The sequence below is a fragment of the Salmo salar genome, chromosome 13 (assembly GCF_965601325.2).
Source record: "Salmo salar chromosome 13, fSalSal1, whole genome shotgun sequence".
Taxonomy (NCBI): Eukaryota; Metazoa; Chordata; class Actinopteri; order Salmoniformes; family Salmonidae; genus Salmo; species Salmo salar.
The window spans coordinates 45,035,418-45,057,930 of NC_138303.1; the positions used below are offsets into that span (position 1 = coordinate 45,035,418).

The 22,513-nt window shown below is 43.2% G+C and overlaps 1 protein-coding gene across 2 annotated transcripts in view; it reads right to left on the minus strand.

Moving 5' to 3' along the window:
- Nucleotides 1-22,513, minus strand: part of wnk3 (WNK lysine deficient protein kinase 3) — an 81,883-nt gene that overhangs the window by 49,041 nt on the left and 10,329 nt on the right. For both annotated transcript variants that reach the window (XM_014135795.3, XM_014135796.3), the window contains exon 2: nucleotides 14,883-16,165. In XM_014135795.3, coding sequence (XP_013991270.2) covers nucleotides 14,883-15,635 — 753 coding nt within the window. In that variant the 5' untranslated portion in view covers nucleotides 15,636-16,165. The remainder of the gene's footprint in view (nucleotides 1-14,882; nucleotides 16,166-22,513) is intronic.

Here is a 22,513-nt window from a genome sequence, read left to right on the forward strand (position 1 = left end):
CCTCTGACAGCTACAGCCAGGGGGTGTTTTGGTTTAGGAGCTCAAAATAGCTGTGTTACAACAACCAGCTAAGTGGTGCAACTACATTCACAGTCTACCTCCCAAATGGCACCCTGTTATCTATATACTCCACTACTTCTGACCAGGGAATAGGGTGCCAATAGGTTGAAGTCATTGATCAACTGCAGAAGTACTGGACTATTTTCTTTCTTTCTGCTTGCATTTTGATGTGTGTATTTTCTGTAATTGATGTAATTCAGGGCTCATCTGTGAAAACGATCTTGGTCTCAGCATGACTGCCTGATAAAATAAATGTTAAATAAATAAAATATTGATGACCCCACTAACAGTAGATAATGGTGTATTTTGTTGTGTAGAAGCAGTAGGTGTTGTATAGATTATTACATGGATGCATTCCAAAATGGCACCCTATTCTCTAAATAGTACACAACTTTTGACCAGAGCCCTATGGGCACTGTGAGCACCCTAATGGGCACTATATAGGGAATAGGGTGCCATTTGAGACCCACACCATATGTAACAAGGATATTCACTCAGAGGGACTGCAGAGAGACACCCACAGCCTGCTGTACACAATAGGCCTCTTTCATAGCTTCTCAGTTCCCTCGCTCTTTCTCTCCATTTTGTTCCTCTGTTTCTCTGTCTTTGTTACTCTGTTGCTCCCTCCTTCATTTGTCTCGTGGTCAACTTGATCTTACAAGTTGGAGTCTGTCTATTTTCCTCCCCCTTTTTTAATTATGTCCTGTTTGTTTCAGTTTTTTTTTTTACTCTTATTTGACCAGGTAAGTTGACTGAGAACACATTCTCATTTACAGCAACGACCTGGGGAATAGTTACAGGGTAGAGGAGGGGGGGGGGGGGGGGGGGGGTGAACGAGCCAATTGGACGCTGGGGATGATTATGTGGTATGAGATAGAAAATGATGGTATGAGGTCCGGAGTGGAAATTTAGCCAGGACACCGGGGTTAACACTCCTACTCTTACGATAAGTGCTATTGGATCCTTAGTGACCACAGAGAGTCAGGACACCCTTTTAACGTCCCATCCGAAAGACGGAACCCTACACTGTGCAATGTCTCAAACGCGTGTTTGTCCTTCACCTACGGTATCACATCATGTACTCCCAGTTTGTTTACTTTGCTGGAGAAAGAAAGTGTGTAAATATTTTCATAGCCTAGTAGTTTTTGTAAACCACATAGTATCGATTTGTCTCATGTGTATCTAGTAGCTGGCCCCCGTACTGTGAAATGTGATTCTGGGTTCTGAGAATACATACACTACCTTTCAAAAGTTTGGGGTCACTTAGAAATGTCCTTGTTTTTGAAAGAAAAACAAAAAAAAATTTGTCCATTTTAAAATAACATAAAATTTATCAGAAATACAGTGTAGACATTGTTAATGTTATAAATGACTATTGTAGCTGGAAATGGCTGATTTTTTAATTTATTTTTCTGGAATATCTACATAGACGTAAAGAGGCCCATTATCAGCAACCATCACTCCTGTGTTCCAATGGCACGTTGTGTTAGCTAATCCAAGTTGATCATTTTAAAAGGCTAATTGATCATTAGAAAACCCTTTAGCAATTATGTTAGCACAGCTGAAAACTGTTGTTCTGATTAAAGAAGCAATAAAACTGGACTTCTTTAGACTAGTTGAGTATATGGAGCATCAGCATTTGTGGGTTTGATTACAGGCTCAAATTGGCCAGAAACATAACTTTCTTCTGAAACTCGTCAGTCTATTCTTGTTCTGAGAAATGATGGCTATTCCATGCGAGCAATTGACAAGAAACTGAAGATCTCGTATAATGCTGTGTACTACTCCCTTCACAGAACAGCGCAAACTGGCTCTAACCAGAATAGAAAGAGGAGTGGGAGGCCCCGGTGCACAACTGAGCAAGAGGACAAGTACATTAGAGTGTCTAGTTTGAGAAACAAAGGTCTCACAAGTCCTCAACTGGCAGCTTCATTAAATAGTACCCGCAAAACATCAGTCTCAACGATAACAGTGAAGAGGCGACTCCGGGGTTGCAAAGAAAAAGCCATATCTCCGACTGGCCAATAAAAATAAAAGATCAAGATGGGCAAAAGAACACAAACACTGGACAGAGGAACTCTGCCTAGAAGGCCAGCATCGCCTCTTCACTGTTGACGTTGAGACTGGTGTTTTGCGGGTACTATTTAACAAAACACCACTGTACTTTGGTCACCTTCCACCGCAGATGCGGAAGGCCAACAGAGGCGGATGAGCTGAATTGCCCAAGCAAAAAATAAAATGATCACATACATTTCGTCATGTAGTGTGACAGTACACCCGCTCGTCAAACATCTCATTCCAAAATCATGGGCATTAATATGCTGCTATAACAGCCTCTTCTGGGAAGGCTTTCCACTAGGTGTTTGAACATTCCTGCGGAGAATTGCTTCCATTCAGCCACAAGAGCATTAGTGAGGTCGGGCACTGATGTTGGGCGATAAGGCCTGGCTCGCAGTCGGCGTTCCAATTCATCCCAAAGGTGTCCGATGGGGTTGAGGTCAGGGCTCTGTGCAGGCCAGTCAAGTTGCTTTGTGCACGGAGGCATTGTCATTATGAAACAGGAAAGGGCCTTCCCCAAACTGTTGCCACAAAGTTGGAAGCACAGAATCGTCTAGGATGTCATTGTATGCTGTAGTGTTAAGATTTCCCTTCACTGGAACTAAGAGGCCTAGCCCAAACCATGAAAAACATCCCCAGACCATTATTCCTCCTCCACCAAACTTTACAGTTGGCTCTATGCATTGGGGTAGGTAGCGTTCTCCTGGCATTTGGCAAACCCAGATTAGTCCTTTGGACTGCCAGATGGTGAAGCGTGGTGCGGCTGCTAGGCCATGTAAACCCGTTTCATGAAGCTCCAGGCGAACAGTTCTTGTGCTGACGTTGCTTCCAGCGGCAGTTTGGAACTCGGTAGTGAATGTTGCAACCGAGGACAGAGGATTTTTACGGGCTACGCACTTCAGCACACGGCAGGCCCGTTCTGTGAGCTTGTGTAGCCTACCACTTCGCGGCTGAGCCGCTGTTTCTCCTAGACATTTCCATTTTACAATAATGGCACTTACAGTTGATCGAGCCAGCTCTAACAAGGCAAACATTTGAAATAGCCAAATCCACTAATTTGAAGGGGTGTCCACATACTCTATATATACACACAAAAGTATCTCTAGCTTAAACTGATGAATTTTGATGGTGATTCTATTATTATGTTACTTATATTGATGCACGGGTGAGTCGATAGACTTAAGGACTAATGAGAAGGAGAGGCGATTCCCGTCTGAAGAGTTCATGATCAATACTTAATTAACATCTAAAATCACACTCTGGGGTTTCGTTTCCAATTAACCAGCACCAGAAGATATTACGAGAGGACGTTGGATGCATATCAAGTTGATGTTGAGTCTATATGCTAAGCAATGGTGATTCACGAAGGGTGTTAGGCCAAATATAGACATTTAGATATTGCTCTGGTGTTAGCTGTCTGTATAGAGAGAAAATTCTTTACCATAATGATCCTTATATGTGCTGTAACTTCTATGCTTGGAGACATGTATTTTGCCCTCAGAACAGCCTCAATTTGTCTTGGCATGGACTCCACAAGATGTCGAAAGTGTTCCACAGGGATGCTTGGCCTATGTTGACTCCAATGCTTCCCACAGTTGTGTCAAGTTGGCTGGATGTCCTCTGGGTGGTGAACCATTCTTGATGCACACGGGAAGCTGATGAGCGTGAAAACCCCAGCAACGTTGCAGTTCTTGACACAAACCAATGTGCCTGGCACCTACCTCCATACACCGTTCAAAGGCACTTAAATCTTTTGTCTTGCCCATTCACCCTTTGAATGGCACACACACAATCCATGTCTCAATTGTCTCAAGGCTTAAAAATCCTTCTTTAAATCTGTCTCCTCCCCTTCATCTACACTGATTGAAGTGGCTTTAACAAGTGACATCAATAATGGATCATAGCTTTCAGCTGGATTAACCTGGGTCAGTCTATGTCACGGAAAGAGTATGTGGTTCTTAATGTTTTGTACAGTCCGTCTATGGCTGTCCAAGGAACGCTAGTTAACAAAGTGTTCTGTACAGGCCAGGGAGAAGACTGTCATTTATGATGATGATCTATGTTGGTGACGTTTACATTTAACCAAAATAACCACAGATCAGTTATTGCAAGTAGACTCCTCCTTTGAAATAGCTGCTCTCAGCATAACCACTGCCAGAAAGAAAATAATAAGCGCAGGCGTGAGTGCAAGAAAAACAAATTGATTTATTATTCTTATTTTATTGTACACTGTCCGCAGTAACCTGAGGGGTATCTTACAAAGCAGTTTTCTGGAGTTAGCTAGGTAACTTTGATCAACTCGGAGTTCAACTCGGGATAACTGGTGGCTCACCTTTTAGCCAGGTACATTCCTATGGCAACGAATCCTTCACAACTAACCTGCTTTGGGGTCAGGCTAACTCACGGCTAACTCCACTTACCCTGAATGAAATGACTGAGGCACGAGTTGAGGAACAATGAAATCAGATTCCCTCCCACTTGCAAAGAACGCATCATCACCACTTTCATTTGAGGAAGACTGATTTAATATTTTATTAATCAAATGTTTTCTTTGTGTTAAAAAAAATGGTCATGTTATGTATCATGCACAGTCACACTTTTGATTGACTTAATACATTATTTTATCGATGGGAGTGAGAAAAATGGTGCTTGTGCATTGATAAGCACACCAGACGGCATTAACAATAAGTAACAAAATAAAGACGGCACTTCTAAAAGCCTGCTGAATTTGCCACTTACTCGCCCATGGATTGATGTTTCAGCATTGTCTCAATAAAGAGTTCCGCGTTTGACTAGCCATGTGCGACATGCGCGAGCAGTTACAAACCTGCTAGGGTTACTGGCAGTCGGACGAGCAATATCCACTGTTGTAGTACGGATGAAGCCTGAGCTGGAATGTGACCCAACGTGAAGCTGGTTAGCTTTAGAAAACCCTGACTAGATCTAGCTTGCTTCGTAGGATACCACTCTGTGTGAACTTGAAATGGTGACAACGCAGCTATGTAGTCACAACAAATCACCACCAACCACTAGTGATGGGGGATAAATATCGATAGAGATACATATCGCAATATTATTATATTGATACTTTGATCAATTTGTAATTTAAAAAGAAAATACACAGCACCAGTTAAAAGTTTGGACACACCTACTCATTCAAGGGTTTTCCTTTATTTTTACTATTTTCTACATTGTAGAATAATAGTGAAGAAATCAAAACTATGAAATAACGCATATGGAACCACGTAGTAACCAAAAAAAAGTGTTCAACAAATCAAAATATTTATATTTGAGATTATTCAAAGTAGCCACAGCTTTGCACACTCTTGGCATTCTCTCAACCAGCTTCGCCTGGAATGCTTTTCCGATTGTCATGAAGGAATTCCCACATGTGCTGAGCACTGGCCGGTTGGAATATTATTGAAGATTTATGATAAAAACATCCTAAAGATTGATTCTATATATCCTTTGACATGTTTCTACGAACTGTAATTGAACTTTTTTGACTTTTCGTCTGAACTTAGTGCTCGCGCATTTTGCATTTGGACTGAACGCGCGAACAAAAGGGAGGTATTTGGACATAAATATGGACTTTATTGAACAAAACAAACATTTATAGTGGAACTGGGATTCCTGTGAGTGCATTCTGATGAAGATCATCAAAGGTTAGTGAATATTTATAATGCTATTTCTGACTTTTGTTGACTCCACAACATGGCGGGTATCTGTATGGCTTGTTTTGGTGCCTGAGCGCTGTACTCAGATTATCGCATGGTGTGCTTTTGCCCGTAAAGCTTTTTTGAAATCTGACACAGCGGTTGCATTAAGGAGAAGTGTATCTTTAATTCTATGTAAAACACTTGTATCTTATATCAACGTTTATGATGAGTATTTCTGTAAATTGATGTGGCTCTCTGCAAAATCACTGGATTTTGGAGGCAAAGTGATTTTTGGATATAAATATGAACTTTATCGAACAAAACATACATGTATTGTGTAACATGAAGTCCTATGAGTGCCATCTGATGAAGATCATCAAAGGTTAGTGATTAATTTTATCTCTATTTCTGCTTTTTGTGACTCCTCTCTTTGGCTGGAAAATGGGTAACATTAGCACAAGGTATGCTTTCGCCGTAAAGCCTTTTTAAAATCGGACAGTGTGGTTGGATTAACAAGAAATGTATCTTTAAAATGGTGTATAATACTTGTATGTTTGAGGAATTTTAATTATGAGATTTCTTTTGTTTGAATTTGGCGCCCTGCACTTTCACTGGATGTTGTCAAATCGATCTCGCTAAAGGGATTTGATCTCTAAGAAGTTTTAAGAAGGAAATAAATTCCACAAATTAACAAGGCACACCTGTTAATTGAAATTAATTCCAGGTGACTACCTCATGAAGCTGGTTGAGAGAATGCAAAGAGTGTGCAAAGCAGTCATTTATTTGTATTTATTTATTTATCTAGACGAGTCAGTTAAGAACAAATTCTTATTTTAAAAATGACGGCCTACCCCGGCCAAACGCTCCCCTAACCCGGACAACACTGGGCCAATTGTGCGCCGCCCTATGGGACTCCCGATCCCAGCCCGGGATTGAACCAGGGTCTGCAGTGACGCCTCTAGCACTGAGATGCAGTGCCTTAGACCGTTGCGCCACTTGATAGCCGTTGTCATCAAGGCAAAGGGTGACTACGTTGAAGAATCTCAAATATATCATATTTTGATTTGTTTAAACACCTTTTTGGTTATGACATGATTCCATGTGTTATTTCATAGTTTTAATGTCTTCACTATTATTCTACAATGTAGAAAATTGTAAAAAAAAGAAGAAGAAAAACCTTTGAATGAGTAGGTGTCCAAACTTTTGACTGGTACTGTATATATATTTTTTCTTGCACTCACACCTGCTCCTTATAACACACGCTCTAAAATTGCAATCAAATCACTATACATAGAATCTTGAGAATGGCAATACATATTGTATTGGTACCTAAGTATCGCAATAATATCGAATTGTGAGGGCCCTGGCAATTCCCAGTCCTACCAACCATACGCCATAACAATCAATGATTCGTATAACATCATGCTTTGCTGTGAGCTCACAGTTCGATGAAAAGGGCCAAATGTCCATCAGGTCATGGTGGACCAGATATGGCCCCCGGGCCACAGTTTGACTATCACTAGCCTAGTTGAACACGTCTGGTCAATCTGGTCAGATCGATTCTAATCTGGACTAATAAATAATTGCAGGCTGGTCTAATCAATTCCATTTGTACTATTTTAGTCATGAATCAATAGTATGGCTTGTACTTTTGCTGGTACATTTCCTATCAACATAAATCTGAAATATACTGGTGTGTAAAAGTTCGACGGTTTTCCATCAGGCTTTAGACTGAGATGTAAAGTTGAAGACAAAGAGCCAGCCACTCCCTCACAACTGGCCTCTTCTTCTTGCAATACTGAAACACTATCAACCTATTCAACTACTGCTCCACTAACAACTATTCAGCAATTTATGTTTTTTTTGTCAAAGATGAACAGAATTGACTGTATGTCTCTTTAGTGTAAACTACCAATGGTATCTTAACCAGTCGACACAATGAAATGGTAGTGCTATGGGATTATCATGATTATGACCTTTGACTCCTACAGCGTAATCCAGTATAATCCAATCGAGGGGCTGAGCTGAGTGAAAACGCATGATACCACATGTAACTAACTGGGTCTCCATACCCTGTTTCTCCCCACTGGACTATAAGGGCCCTTTAAGATCTGCCTTTCCTAAACTTTTCTGTGCTACGAGATTATCATTGTGTGGTTGTTTGACCTTTGATCTTTGGCTTTAATCCAATAATAGAGGGTCTCCTCTTCCCTTCACAGGTTCTGAGCTGAGTAAACAAACACACACACGAAAATACCTGTATTAATTTGTAACTAATGAAGATTAAAGCACACAGAACCAAATCTTGCTTCGCTCAGGTTCCAAATGGAGCCTGAGCCTCAGATGTTTGTTTGACCCCTCCTCTGGAAGGAAACAAACAACTGTGTTTGAGGCGCTTTTGATATATAAGCATTAACCCTGTGTGAGTGTGTGTATGCGTTCATTAGTCAGTATGTTTGTGCGTGTGTGTGTGAGCATTAGTCCCTCTGTCTGTGTCTGGACAGGACATAAATACTAAGGAGAATCCCCAGGGGTCCAGGCTGCCTGCTGTTCTAAGAAGACACTTTAAATCACTCCGACATCCCTAACAATTGTCACATAGCAACCTTTTACTGCGGTAAAGCGGCCCTAAGCAACCTTTCACTGCTGTAAAGCGGACCTCAATGCGGTTCCATCCACTGACTGGTCGGAACCGGTCATTCCTGGACAGGTTACTTCTGCTACACTAGACTCTGTAGGCTAGACTAGCTCCATCCAGCCCTCCCTCTCCTGGCTGGCTGGCTCATTCCAAACGCACGCACGCACGCACGCACGCACGCACGCACGCACACACGCAAAAGATACCAACCAACTGCACACAGACACTCTCTGACACAAATACATTCCCAAAACACACACAGGGTGGATTTGGGCTGAGCTGGATTGGGTTAGGCCGGACTGGGCTCAGTGGGCTGACAGGACTGGAGAGGGTTGGGGTGGGTTTGTGTGGGTTCCTGCCCCAGCCCAGACCGCCCCAGACCAGTTAGTTGTGCTGTCGGTGCAGGATTTTTGTTCCCGCCTGACAGGCACCCACTGTAATTAACTCCCTGGATCACTCTGTATACTCACTCTGACAGACAACGAGACAGACAAAGAGAGGGGGGGAGTGGCATACACACGCACACACACACAATTGCACGCACACAGACACACCGATGAACGATCTTAGCTAATGAATGTGGTAAATTAGAGCTGAAAGCTGAAATGTTAGCCTGGGGGATATATAGAGTTGCCCTTTTAGCAGAGAATTTGTGAGGTGAAGGGAAAGGAAGGAGGAGTGAAATGAGGGAGAGGAAAGAAGAGACGCTGTGACTGAGACAGTGTCCGCACTGTGAACTTCCCTCACCCATTCTCTCTTTCAAGGTGCATTAGCAGAGCTAATCCCTGTTTCTGGAGTGATTCTCTGTGTGGGTGTGAGGACAGGTACTCACTTAGAGTGTGTCTCACGTACAACATGCATAATGTGTGTGTGTTTGCTGCTGTGTATACATGTTATTGTGTCAACTACCTCACAATTATCATCCTCATCAACACCTGTCCTTTACGTAACAGAGTTAACAGGACCAGGGAGCAGCAGGGAGGAAATGCAGGCCATGAGATATAGTGACTGTATTATCTGTGCCAGTGGATCCATCTGTGTGTGTGTGACCAGACGACGATGTGTGTTTGTGCGTGTGTTAGGTTAGTATTAGCCACACGGCCACTCTCTGGGAGTGATGCCATGTTAATCCTCTTTTTGGCTCATCAGTCTCTAACTCCGTCATTCTACCTCTTATTATCCCTCTCTCTCCCATGCTTTCTCCTTCCATACCCTTCTCCATCCCTCCCTCCCACCCATGCTCTCCTTCCATCCCGCTCTCCCTCCCCCCCTCTCTCTCCCTCCCACCCATGGCCTCCTTCCATCCCGCTCTCCCTCTCTCTCAACAGTTTTCAGAAGTTGGAATAGGCCTACAGTGGGATAAAAAAACACTGCTTTCATTACTTGAGATAAGGGTCAAAGCAGAATACATACAATACTAGTGCAGGTTTCCTTCTCTGGTGGTACAATAAACATGACCAGAGGACTTGCTGCGGGGACGTGCTGCGTTCCAATTCATCCCAAAGGTGTCCGATGAGGTTGAGGTCAGGGCTCTGTGCAGGCCAGTCAAGTTCTTCCACACCGATCTCAACAAACCATTTCTGTATGGACCTTGCTTTGTGCACGGGGACATTGTCATGCTGAAACAGGAAAGGGCCTTCCCCAAACTCCATTGAACGCGTTTCCACTTCTCCAGAGTCCAATTGCAGCAAGCTTTACAACACTCCAACCAACACCTGGCATTGCGCATGATGATCTTAGGCTTGTGTGCAGATGCTCGGCAATGGAAACCTATTTCATGAAGCTCCCGACGAACAGTTCTTGTGCTGACGTTGCTTTCAGAGGCAGTTAGGAACTCAGTAGTGAGTGTTGCAACTGAGGACAGATGGTTTTTACCCGCTACGTGCTTCAGCACTCAGCAGTCCCATTTTGTGAGCTTGTGTAGCCTACCATTTCGTGGCTGAGCCGTTGTTGCTCCTAGACATTTCCACTTCACAATAACAGCACTTACAGTTGACTGGGGCAGCTCAAGCAGGGCAGAAATTTGACAAACTGACTTGTTGGAAAGGTGGCATCCTATGATGGTGACACGTTGAAAGTCGCTGAGCTCTTCAGTACGGGTCATTCTACTTCCAATGTTTGTCTATGGAGACTGCATGGCTGTGTGGCCGATTAATTAGGGCCGATTTCAAGTTGTCATAACAATCGGTAATCTGCTTTTTTGGATGTCGATTATTTACCGATTACATTGCAATCCATGAGAAAACTGCGTGGCAGCCACCAGTGCAGCGTCAAAAGGAGCCAAGGTAAGTTGCTAGCATTAAACTTAAAAAAATAAATCAATCAATCTTCACATAATCACTAGTTAACTACACATGGTTGATGATATTACTAGGTTAACTAGCTTGTCCTGCGTTGCATATAATCAATGCGGTGCCTGTTAATTTATCATCGAATCACAGCCTACTTCACCTTTGCCAAACAGGTGATGATTTAACATAAGCGCATTCGCGAAAAAAAGCACATTCGTTGCACAAATGTACCTAACCATAAACATCAATGCCTTTTTTGAAATCAATACACAGAAGTATATTTTTTTTAAACCTGCATATTTAGTTAAAATAAATGCATGTCAGCAGGCAATATCAACTGAGTCATGGTATATGCAACAGTTTGGGCCGCCTGGCTCGTTGCGAACTGTGTTTCTTCCTAACAAAGACCGTAATTAATTTGCCAGAATTTTACATAATTATGACATAACATTGAAGGTTGTGTAATGTAACAGCAATATTTAGACTTAGGGATGACACCCGTTCGAAAAAATACGGAATGGTTCCGTATTTCATTGAAAGAACAAACGTTTTGTTTTCTAAATGATAATTTGACCATATTAATGACCAAAGGCTTGTATTTCTGTGTGTTTATTATAATTAAGTCTATGATTTGATATTTGATAGAGCAGTCTGACTGAGCGGTGGTAGGCAGCAGCAGGCTCATAAGCATTCCTTCAAACAGCACTTTACTGCGTTTGCCAGCAGCTCTTAGCAATGCTTGAAGCACAGCGCTGTTTATGACTTCAAGCCTATCAACTCCCGGTATTAGGCTGGCAATACTAAAGTGCCTATAACAACATCCAATAGTCAAAGGTATATGAAATACAAATGGTATAGAGAGAAATAGTCGACACGTCATAATTCCTATAACTACAACCTAAAACTTCTTCACTGGTAATATTGAAGAACTGGGAATATTGAACCACCAGCTTTCATATGTTCTCATGTTCTGAGCAAGGAACTTAAACGGTAGCTTTTTTTACATGGCGCATATGGCACTTTTACTTTCTTCCAAAACACTGTTTTTGCATTATTTAAACCAAATTGAACGTTTCATTATTTATTTGAGACCAAATAGATTTTATGTATTATATTAAGTTAAAATAAAAGGGTTCATTGTTCATTCAGTATTGTTGTAATTGTCATTATTACATATATAAAAATTGGCTGATTAATCGGTATCGGGTTTTTTGGTCCTCCAATAATCGGTATCGGCGTTGAAAAATCATAAATCGGTCGACCTCTAGTCCACATACCATGTCATGTATATGTGTAGGCTATGCCATATGTATTAGCTAATATGCATATTCAGCTGTCATTTTTAAACCTCCATTCTAGCATACATGACACACACAAAAATATTTCTAACTACATGCTTTGATTTGTGTTCTATGCAAATAATATAATTGAACATTTCTTTAAGCCTGCAGCTAGTTACTTGAAATTAGACAATCATGCCAAAACATGATTCAAAATTGCAGGGGCACAACATTGATTATAGAAGTTGGTGGGACATAATATTATTCAAATATTTTTTTTATAAAAGGACCAGGCGTCCGCATGGTCCTAAAGCACATTTTGTATCACATTCCAATGACCCCCCCCCCCCCATCCCCAGGGAAAGTTGCACCCCTGCAAAATTGAATTTGATGAGACACAGCTAATGAAATACTAGCTTTCTGTGCAGGCACGTTGACGTTTACAGTATTAGCTGGCTAGGCTAGTCAACTAACATTTGCTAGCTTTCAATAAATTGGCTAAATGGTCAACGAAGTTACCTCTTCATATGATCAAGACCATTCGTATTGCATGCTGCATAATTCAAGTTCACTCGAAAACAGATATTTATCTTTATTTCAGTCTTTGGGAGCTAATGTTAGTTCCTCTTAACACACAGACAGCAGATCAGAGGCTGTTTACATCTTAGAAGCAGACCATTGGCTGCCTTTATCACGAGGGGTATGTACGGGAGTTCCGATTGGTTCCAAGTTCAGCAGTTTGCAAATTTGTTTTGAGCTAGACAGTGTTGAAATATACTTTTTCTGAAGGTGAATTGAAGGTGCCAACATATTTTACAGCAGAATATTTCATTGTCAATTTTAAATCAGCTCCTAGCTCGACATCGATCGATCAACTTCACTGTCTTCGACGTCAGCCCACCACCTTATGGTAACATACCCAGCTAGCACATATAATATATGTGTATTTCGCCCACGGAGACGGGAGATCTTACTTGTGCCCAACCTTCCTACTGTGTCTCCCCTGCTCATCTATCTTCATGTTTACTTCAAAACTGTGAATGAAGCAACAAAAAAAAAAAAGATTTTAAAAAGCGATGCTCTAAAACAGGGGGACAGAGCTAAAAGGTGCAGGAGAACAATTGAGGTGGTTAGTCCTATAAGCAGTGCTCTAACACAGGGTTAGGGTCAATTCCATTTCAATTCAGGAAGTAAACAAAAAATGACAATTCCAGCCAATTTGCCTCATTGCCTTTTCAATGAAGAAAATGGAAATGGGATTGACCCCACCTACACCCTGGCTCTAAGACACTGTATCCCAAATGACACCCTATCCCCTATGGACCCTGGTCAAAAGTAGTGCCCTACACAGGGAGCCATTTGGGATACACCCTGGGATACATTTGGCAAGCAGACACAGAGATTGGACACGGCTGCTGTTTAGCATTAGCTACAAAAGATTAGCTCCAAAGCCAACACATGACTGACCAGGGTAAACTAGCCTTTTCACACAAAGACACCAAACAAGTCAGCTGCCCGAATCACACAGCTTCTCTTTTGTGTCTGAGAACAGTATATAGTGAGACAAGTTTATTTTCTTGTGTCTCCCGCCAGTTGAGCCCACGCCGTTTTTCGTCGTTGGTTGTTGCTCCCTGTTGCTTGACAGCGTCATTAAATCCCAAGCTGCTCCGCCGTGTAAAGGGTTCAGCCTTGCTCAGGTGAGAGTATAATCCCACTTTTAGCTTGTCACGCCTTCACCCCTTCAGTGCCAATAAACGACAGTTAACAGAGTCTGAGTCCCCTACGGCAATGTTCATTCTCAAGGCTACACTTCCTCTTTCCCTACATAGGCTTACTGGTACACATTCTTTCTATGTTCACCTTATCCTTCATCTCAATCTCAACCTCTTGGTGAGGTTTGTTCTCATTAGGGCCATTGTTCCTCTTTCCCTACCTGTACACACACACACCTACTGTCAGTAAGTTACCGTGACGACAACAACAGGATTTATTTTTACAGTGTAGGGCCCTGTTCAAAAGTAGTGCACTGTGTAGGGAATAGGGTGCCATTTTGGGATGTACCTACTCTACTTAACCATTCTTTATATGTTTCCTGGGTACAGTTGCCTCATTTTTTCTCCCATTGCTTCTGCCATTCAAACCGACCTGAGTGCAATCAAAAAGTTCATATTCTTTCTCTCTTGTATTTCCTTCCCCTCTTCGCACCCCTATCTTTGTCTATGTCTCCAGTGTGCTGCAGTGAGTCTCAAGCTTCATCCCAAATTGCACCCTATTCCCCATTTCATGCACCAGTTTTTACCAGGGCACATAGAGCTCTGCTCAAAAATAGGGCCCTAGTCAAAAGGAGTGGACTATGTAGGGGAAAGGGTGCCATTGGGGATGAACCGGTCTCCAATGTGCTGTAGTGAGTCAGTCTCACAGTCTGAATAGCAAACAGAACACAGGCTGAGATTTTCCCAGGGAGGAGAGAGAAGAGAAGCTCCAGGGAAGACTTCAAATGACTGTTGCATTATGTGAGTCAAGCAACTCTGTGTCAGTGTGTAACTCGATGCAAAACTAATAACTATATATTTTTCCAATAGCCCAGTGAAAACAACACAATATATTGTTACCATTATCATCCCCAGGATGTTTGGCAAGGTGGGGGGATATGTCCTCCCTTGGGAAGCTGGATCATTTTGTCTTTTTAAAACACCTGTAACAGCCATTTTCTGCAATCAAGAACCTATGATACAACTATAGAGATCCTATATATTATTATAATGGTTCTATATGTAATTCTATGGATAGAACTAGAGAATATGGCTTATAAATTGTTCTCACCTGTACTGTAGTTCGCACCAGGCTACTACATACAGTACCATGACCTGCATAGAGTAATGCACAGTATTCTCACCTGTAGTTCGCACCAGGCCACCTCCACCCAGGTCTCAGTGTCCAGGCCTTTGTAAACGGTCTTGAAGGCACCCCTCCCCAGCTCAATGTCAAACTTCAGAAACCTCCCCCCCGGCGAGGTTGCCACGGCCTTCATCTCTGCCTCCTCCTCCTGCTCCCTGTCTCTCTCCTTCCCCGTCTGGGGTGGGGCGGAAGAGGGGGTGTCCTTGGCCCCGGGGTCCTGGGTGGAGCTGAGGTTGGATGGGTCGTTGTTGGCCGTGTCATGTCCCAGGGCTGCAGAGGCGGTGGTAGCGGCCTGGGCGCCACCGAGGGTGATGACTGAGTCCAGGTGGGGGGCGGAGTGGGAGACCACTGGGGGATCCGCTACCACATCGTCCTCCTCACAGATCTCCACACTCTTCCTGAAGAAACGCTTCTCTCTCCTCAGCCTCGGCCCGTGACCCCCTGACCTTGAAGCCGCCGCAGTCGCAGCCGGGGACGAGGGTGTGGAGAGAGACATGGGTCTAACCGCCAGGGGCTCCACTTCCTTACTGTCCCTGGTTTCTCCGGGCCCTCCACCCCTTCCGCCGCCTCCTCCTGTCTCCCCTCCCTCTGCGGTTCTCCTCTCCTGGGTCTGGGAGGAGGGGAAGTCTGAGGGGGTGCTGTGTGTCCTCTCCCTCCTGCTGCCCTCCTGGTCCGTCTCCTCCTCCCGTGCGCCAACAGGTTTCTCCGAAGAGTCCTCCGTCCCTGTGGGTTCCCCAGGGTCCGTCGCCATGGGGATGCGCCGCTGCCTCCTCCCCGTCCTCTCCTCCGACCCTTTGGATCTCCTTCAGTCCCCGTCTCTCCTCTCTTTTTGTGGTCCTCTTCTTACCCACCTTCTAGGTTCTCTGGCTGCTGTTCTTCCAGTGTTGCTGGTGACTACGAGACTGGGCCCTGCCACTAGATTAGACTCCCTCCTCCTCTCTTTAGAGTCTTTACAGAGGTAATGGATAAGCAGCACAGTGCTTCTTTTCTCCACCCAACCGACACTAACTTTCGATCCTTACTTTCCTTCTCTCCATCTCCTAAAGTACATAGCCTTTCCCCTGCACCTTCTGAGGGTACCTCAATAAAGCTTCACCTCTGCCAACTTATATACACACACACACACACACACACACACACACACACACACACACACACACACACACAGGCCGAGGAAAGTCTTTCAAGTCTCTGGGAGAGAGGGAAGCTGGTGTCCCTTTCCTCCTTTTCTGGATAAATCCCTCCTTCAAAGTGTAAAAGGTGAATCTCCTCAGGTAAATTCTGTGAAGAAATCAAACAAATAAAAACGCATTAATATTCAGCAGGCTAGTATAGTGAGACGCGAATAACTTTCCACTGCAAAAGTCATATTCATGCATATTTAAAGCATTAATTTCCAAGAAGAACAACAGTTTGACTTTGACGTTTGAGAATGTTTTAGTTTGATGTTCTGGTCGGAGGGGGGGGGGGGGGGGGGACAGAACAGTTTCAGAGGCACAGAGAGGGAGGGCCTGAGAGGATTCTGAAGAATCAAACATTGATTGGATTTTTTTTATTGGGACGCTATACTCATTTCCACAGTCAATACTGACTGTCAAAGGATGCTTGCTCACAGTGTCTAAAATCATACCAAATCTGATGTTCTTCATTAAAATGGGGAAATGTTCATACAATCCTCGGAGGAAATGGTTCCATCATTTTGAATGTAACCGATTCCTGATAGCACACTTTAAATACTGCCTGGCTAACACCAATTTATGGTGTTATTCCCAGGCATTTCCCCAGTGTCTATTCCACCTCAAGTGTTGATTGCCTTTTTTGCAAGGGACTGGAACAGGGCATTTCTTTGCAATGCATTTTTTTTATTCCTTCAGTTTGTGTTGTATCCAGCCAAACTCGATCTTTTAAATCACAGCCTTTTTGGCGCAGCCAGCCGAAACCGACATAAAGGTCCTCTCGGTTTCAACCATCATAAGCCTGCTGAAGAAATTCTCTAGTAATTGGATACTGGCTAATACTTAATGTTGGACGAAAGAGTCAAAGATGGCATTATTCCCAGTGTTTGTGGGTAAATGATGAAGACCGTGAGGTGATTAATTGAGCTAATTAGATGGCGTAAGCACAGGCCATGCCACAAGTTTCCCAAGTATGGTGAGACTTGAGATGATTATGGCCTACTCTTAGAAAAACAACAAATCAAAAAACCTTGATGACAGCCTAACCTTCGTTAAGGGCTAGAGTAGCATTGCTGATTCAACTAAGGAAAGTATTGCAGTTTCCTACGGCCCAGCACCCGCTATAAAGTGTTGCGCACGACTCCGTAAACTATTTCAACTAAGGAATCCTTCATTGAAGACTATCTTGCCCAGCTTTGCTTTGAGTTTATTAGCTTGTCGTCAATCAGAAGTTTATGAGTGTGTTGAAACTGTAGTTGTGTTTAGTGAAGACCATTAGTCAATACAGTGGTGCTAGAGCCTATTGTGGTGATAAAAAAATAATAATAATAATAATTAAAATGGATGAGGCGGTATTATGGACCACTTCTGCATGATTCATTAATGAGCAGAGGGGGATAAGCTGCATCGCAAATGGCACCCTATTCCCTATACACAACCCTGGTCAAATGAGCTCTGGTCAAATGCAGTGCACTATAAAGGGAATAGGGTGCTACTTCGGATGCAGCCCTAGTCAAATTGAACTGGAGTGAACGCCACAGATCGGCACAATGGGGGTAATATATGTAGAGTACACACATTCATCATAATCATTATCGTCAGCACAGCAACACTGCCCAGGCAGTTAGTAAGGCATGTCATTTGGTGCTTGCCAATATGCTTCATTCATTTATTCCATGACAGTCAGTAGGGCTGGCTAAGTGAATTTGAATCGCCCATCAATGGTGTCCACTTCCACCAGACAGACAGTGAGTGAAACGGGATCTCCACTACTAACACACAACCTTCTATAGAGGGGTAATAGATTACCACACACACACAGAAGGAGGATCTTAATTTGATCTCTTTTATTGCTGAGAATTTTCCTGCAAAGCAAGAAATACAGATTAACTTTGTGATATACATAAATTCACTTAAAACCCACACTAACACGCAGTTATAGTAACAGTATTGCACTTTTCATGAAGCCTACTTTTGGCCAGCTAATAGCCTAACCACCAATCAAGCAACATTATGTACTAAATGTTCAAATGCTGTTGTTGCAGGATTTTATTTTGCTGTGACAATATAGGTCGAATTAAGATTAGGGTTGCACATTTTGGGGAATATTCAGAGGTGGAAACTTTCCACGGGAATATATGGGAATTAACAGGAATATATGGGAATTAATGGAAATATATGCAAATTAATATTAATACCATTTAAATGTAGATGTTTTTTGCATTGGATATATTTACCATATCATATGGAGAAAGAAACATAAACCTTTTACCTTATCATAAGTAGACATAATTGCAAATTATTAAATCCTTCCAATAGAAATAAAAAAACATTTGTTACGAATTGAACTTTAATTAAATGAGGTGACTCTTCACATGGGATGATTTCACTGAACACCAAAAGAAAGGGAATATTGAATGATCCATTGCATCTCCTAAAAACGTTTTCAACAAACATCTGTAAAATGATAGTCTAGAAACTAAGGCTTTGGTCGTCTCCCTGGACCTCCTCAATGTCCACCTCTTGAACATAAGATTCTGAGGCCTCATCTTCATTGTCACTTTCCAACCTTGTTGAGGATGGCTCGTTGTCCGGCTCAAAAAAACTCAAATTTGCCCAGATGGCCACCAGTTTTTAAACCCTTGTATTGGTCAGCCTGTTGCGTGCTTTGGTGTGTGTGTTCCCAAACAAGGACCAGTTGCGCTCTGAGGCGGCTGATGTTGGTGGGATTTGGAGGATGATGGAGGCAACATGGGAAAGAGCCTCAGATCCGCAAAGTCCCTTCCACCAGGTGGCTGATGAGATATGTTGGCACGACTGCCATATCGCATCTCCATCCCAAAGCCCTTGCTTGGAAGTGTACTTCGCCAGACTGCCAAGAACCTTGCCATCATCCAGGCCAACGTGGCGAGACACTGTAGTGATGAGACTATAGGCCTTGTTGATCTCTGCACCAGACAGGATGCTCTTGCCAGCATACTTGGGGTCCAACATGTACGCCGCGGCGTGTATGGACTTCAGGCAGAAGTCTTCCCACTTTGTGATATATTTCAGAACTGCTTTTTCCTCTGCTTGGAGCAACAGTGAAGTGGGCAGGGCAGTATGGATTTCTTCTCTTACATCTGCAAGCAGAGTCTGAACATCAGACAGGATAGCATTCTCTCCCTCAATCCGTGCAATGCCTACTGCTATAGGTTTCAGGAGTTTCAGGCTCCTGACGGGTGTTGCTGGGCAGCTTCAATGTGATGCTCTTATTCAATGTGATGCTCTGGTCCCGTGTGGCTCAGTTGGTAGAGCATGGTTTTTGCAACGCCAGGGTTGTGGGTTCGATTCCCACGGGGGACCACTACGGAGAAAAAAATGTATGAAATGTATGCATTCACTACTGTAAGTCGCTCTGGATAAGAGTGTCTGCTAAATGACTAAAATGTAAATGTAAATGTTATTCTTCTCACTTTTCTTGGTGAGGTCGATTGCTGCCATAACTTGATGACCCTTCACATACCTAACCATTTCCTTGGCTCTCTTGTAGAGTGTATCCATTGTTTTCAGTGCCTTGGTGTCCTTGAGGAGCAGATTCAATGCATGAGCAGCACAGCCAATGGGTGTGATGTGAGGGTTGGACTCCTCCACTTTAGACCAAGCAGCCTTCATGTTTGCAGCATTGTCTGCCACCAGTGCAAATACCTTCTGTGGTCAAAGGTCATTGATGACTGCCTTCAGCTCATCTGCAATGTAGAGACCGGTGCGTCTGTTGTCCCTTGTGTCTGTGCTCTTGTAGAATACTGATTGAGATGTAGTTAATTATTCCTTGCCCACGAACATTCGACCACCCATCAGAGATGATTTCAATACAGTCTGCTTTCTCTATGATTTGCTTGACCTTCACTTGAACTCTGTTGAACTCTGCATCCAGCAAATGAGTAGATAAAGCATGTCTGGTTTGAGGGGTGAATGCTGGGCGAAGAACATTCAGAAATCACGTCCAATACACAGTGCCTATGATCACCAGAGGTGAACCAGTTGCATACACAGCTCGAGCAAGACATTCATCAGCATTTCTCTGACTACGTTGCTCCATTGATTCAAAAACACTTGAGCTTGACCATGACCTGTTTCTATCGATAAGATGTCTGATTCATCATTTTCACCTTGCAAATGTATACAGCTTTTCCTTTTACATTAGCTGCAGTGAAATGTCTCCACACATCAGATAGTGCCCGTGTCATTTTCCTATAAAGATTAGGAAAAAAATGAGTAAAATAAAAATACAATTCCATGTACAGATAAATAGTTAAGCAGTTCTCATTAGTGTGCAAGATCTTGAGAATCAGCTGTACATGTGATGGAAGAATGCACTGTGCATGCAGAGGGTTGCAATTCCATTGAATTGGGGATAGTTTAACCAAAATATGCCACAAGACCTAGAATTGCCTTATGTGTATCCCACAAAAAAAGGTTCACTGTTATGAGCTAATTTTGTGGATGAATTTAAGAAAAATTCCCCAAATTCCGGAAATGTACCGGAAAGTTTCCGACTCTTTGCAACCCTATTAAGATCCTACATCTGTACGCACACACACATACAGTACACACATATACAGTACACACACAGTACACACCCACAACCATTTGAACGCTGTAATAATTCCCTCTCTGTCTATGTGTGGGTGTGTGGTTCCCTTGCAGTAAAATCTCTGTCGCTCTCCGCCTGTCTCTAGGTGTCAGGTATTTTCCGACCCCGTCACAGCAGCCAATAACCTGTAAACTCTTCACGTGCCTGTCAACTTGTTTTTGTAGCTACTCTATTACACAGTAATAGCCTAATACATTTATTCAGTACTGTTCATAAAGAAAATTGTCAGGGCAAAAATCTAAACTTTTTACATGATAAAAGGGCAATGTGCTAAGTAAGCCAAGCTATTGATCACTCTTGAGCTCTAAAATGTAGCTGAAATATCCTCAAAGAGAACAATAGGCTTCCAGAATGTACACAGTTTAAAACTGAATTGAGCCCAACTCTGACACTAAAGAACCGATCCACTGTTAAATGAAGTTATCAATAACTAAAGAAATGTTCAGGGAAGTGAGGAAGTGAAAAGGTTCAAGATAAATGTAGTAAATGAACGAGTCTGTCCAGGAGAGTGTGTAGGTGTACGTACATGTAGGGAGGTAAGCTCTTCAGGACTCCAGTTAGCCTACACTGATATTCATGTGCAACGGGACACACAGCTACAGATTGGTGCTAAAGACTCTTGTCAACCACCACCCCTGTATAGTGTTACCTAACAGCTAGTTCAGAACAGTCAGTTGTGATGACTTGTTCATTTGAATAGCCTACATATGGCATTGGGAGGCTGTCTATCTTGTTCAGAAAGAAAAGTATTTTAAAAAGGTATCTAAGTAGTCACGTCCACCAGTCAGCTCTCTCTGTAGATGCAATTTGCCAGGGGACGAGGTTACAAACTAAGTAAATAAAAACGTCATTGTAACGTTGTTATAACCCAACATTTAAAATGTCAACGTTTACTCTCCACGGGGGGACTAACAGAAGCTCATTACAACCAGATGTCTCCTTCATACCCTATCACAATTACTCAAAATCCAGTCAAGCATGTCCTCTCTGAGAATCAGAATCTCAGACCCACGATATCAATACCTGTCACTCAAATGACTGATACAATAGTACAAAGGTGGGAGGAGATACTAGACTAAGTGCTAGGGTCATCATGAAGGGAGGAGACCCTAGACTAACTGCTAGGGACACCATGAAGGGAGGAGACCCTAGACTAACTGCTAGGGACACCATGAAGGGAGGAGACCCTAGACTAAGTGCTAGGGACACCATGAAGGGAGGAGAACCCTAGACTAAGTGCTAGGGACACCATGAAGGGAGGAGATACTAGACTAACTGCTAGGGACACCATGAAGGGAGGAGACACTAGATGAACTGCTAGGGACACCATGAAGGGAGGAGACCCTAGACTAACTGCTAGGGACACCATGAAGGGAGGAGACACTAGATGAACTGCTAGGGACACCATGAAGGGAGGAGACCCTAGACTAACTGCTAGGGACACCATGAAGGGAGGAGACCCTAGACTAACTGCTAGGGACACCATGAAGGGAGGAGACCCTAGACTAACTGCTAGGGACACCGTGAAGGGAGGAGACCCTAGACTAACTGCTAGGGACACCATGAAGGGAGGAGACCCTAGACTAACTGCTAGGGACACCATGAAGGGAGGAGACCCTAGACCAACTGCTAGGGACACCATGAAGGGAGGAGACCCTAGACTAACTGCTAGGGACACCGTGAAGGGAGGAGACCCTAGACTAACTGCTAGGGACACCATGAAGGGAGGAGACCCTAGACTAACTGCTAGGGACACCATGAAGGGAGGAGACCCTAGACTAACTGCTAGGGACACCATGAAGGGAGGAGACCCTAGAC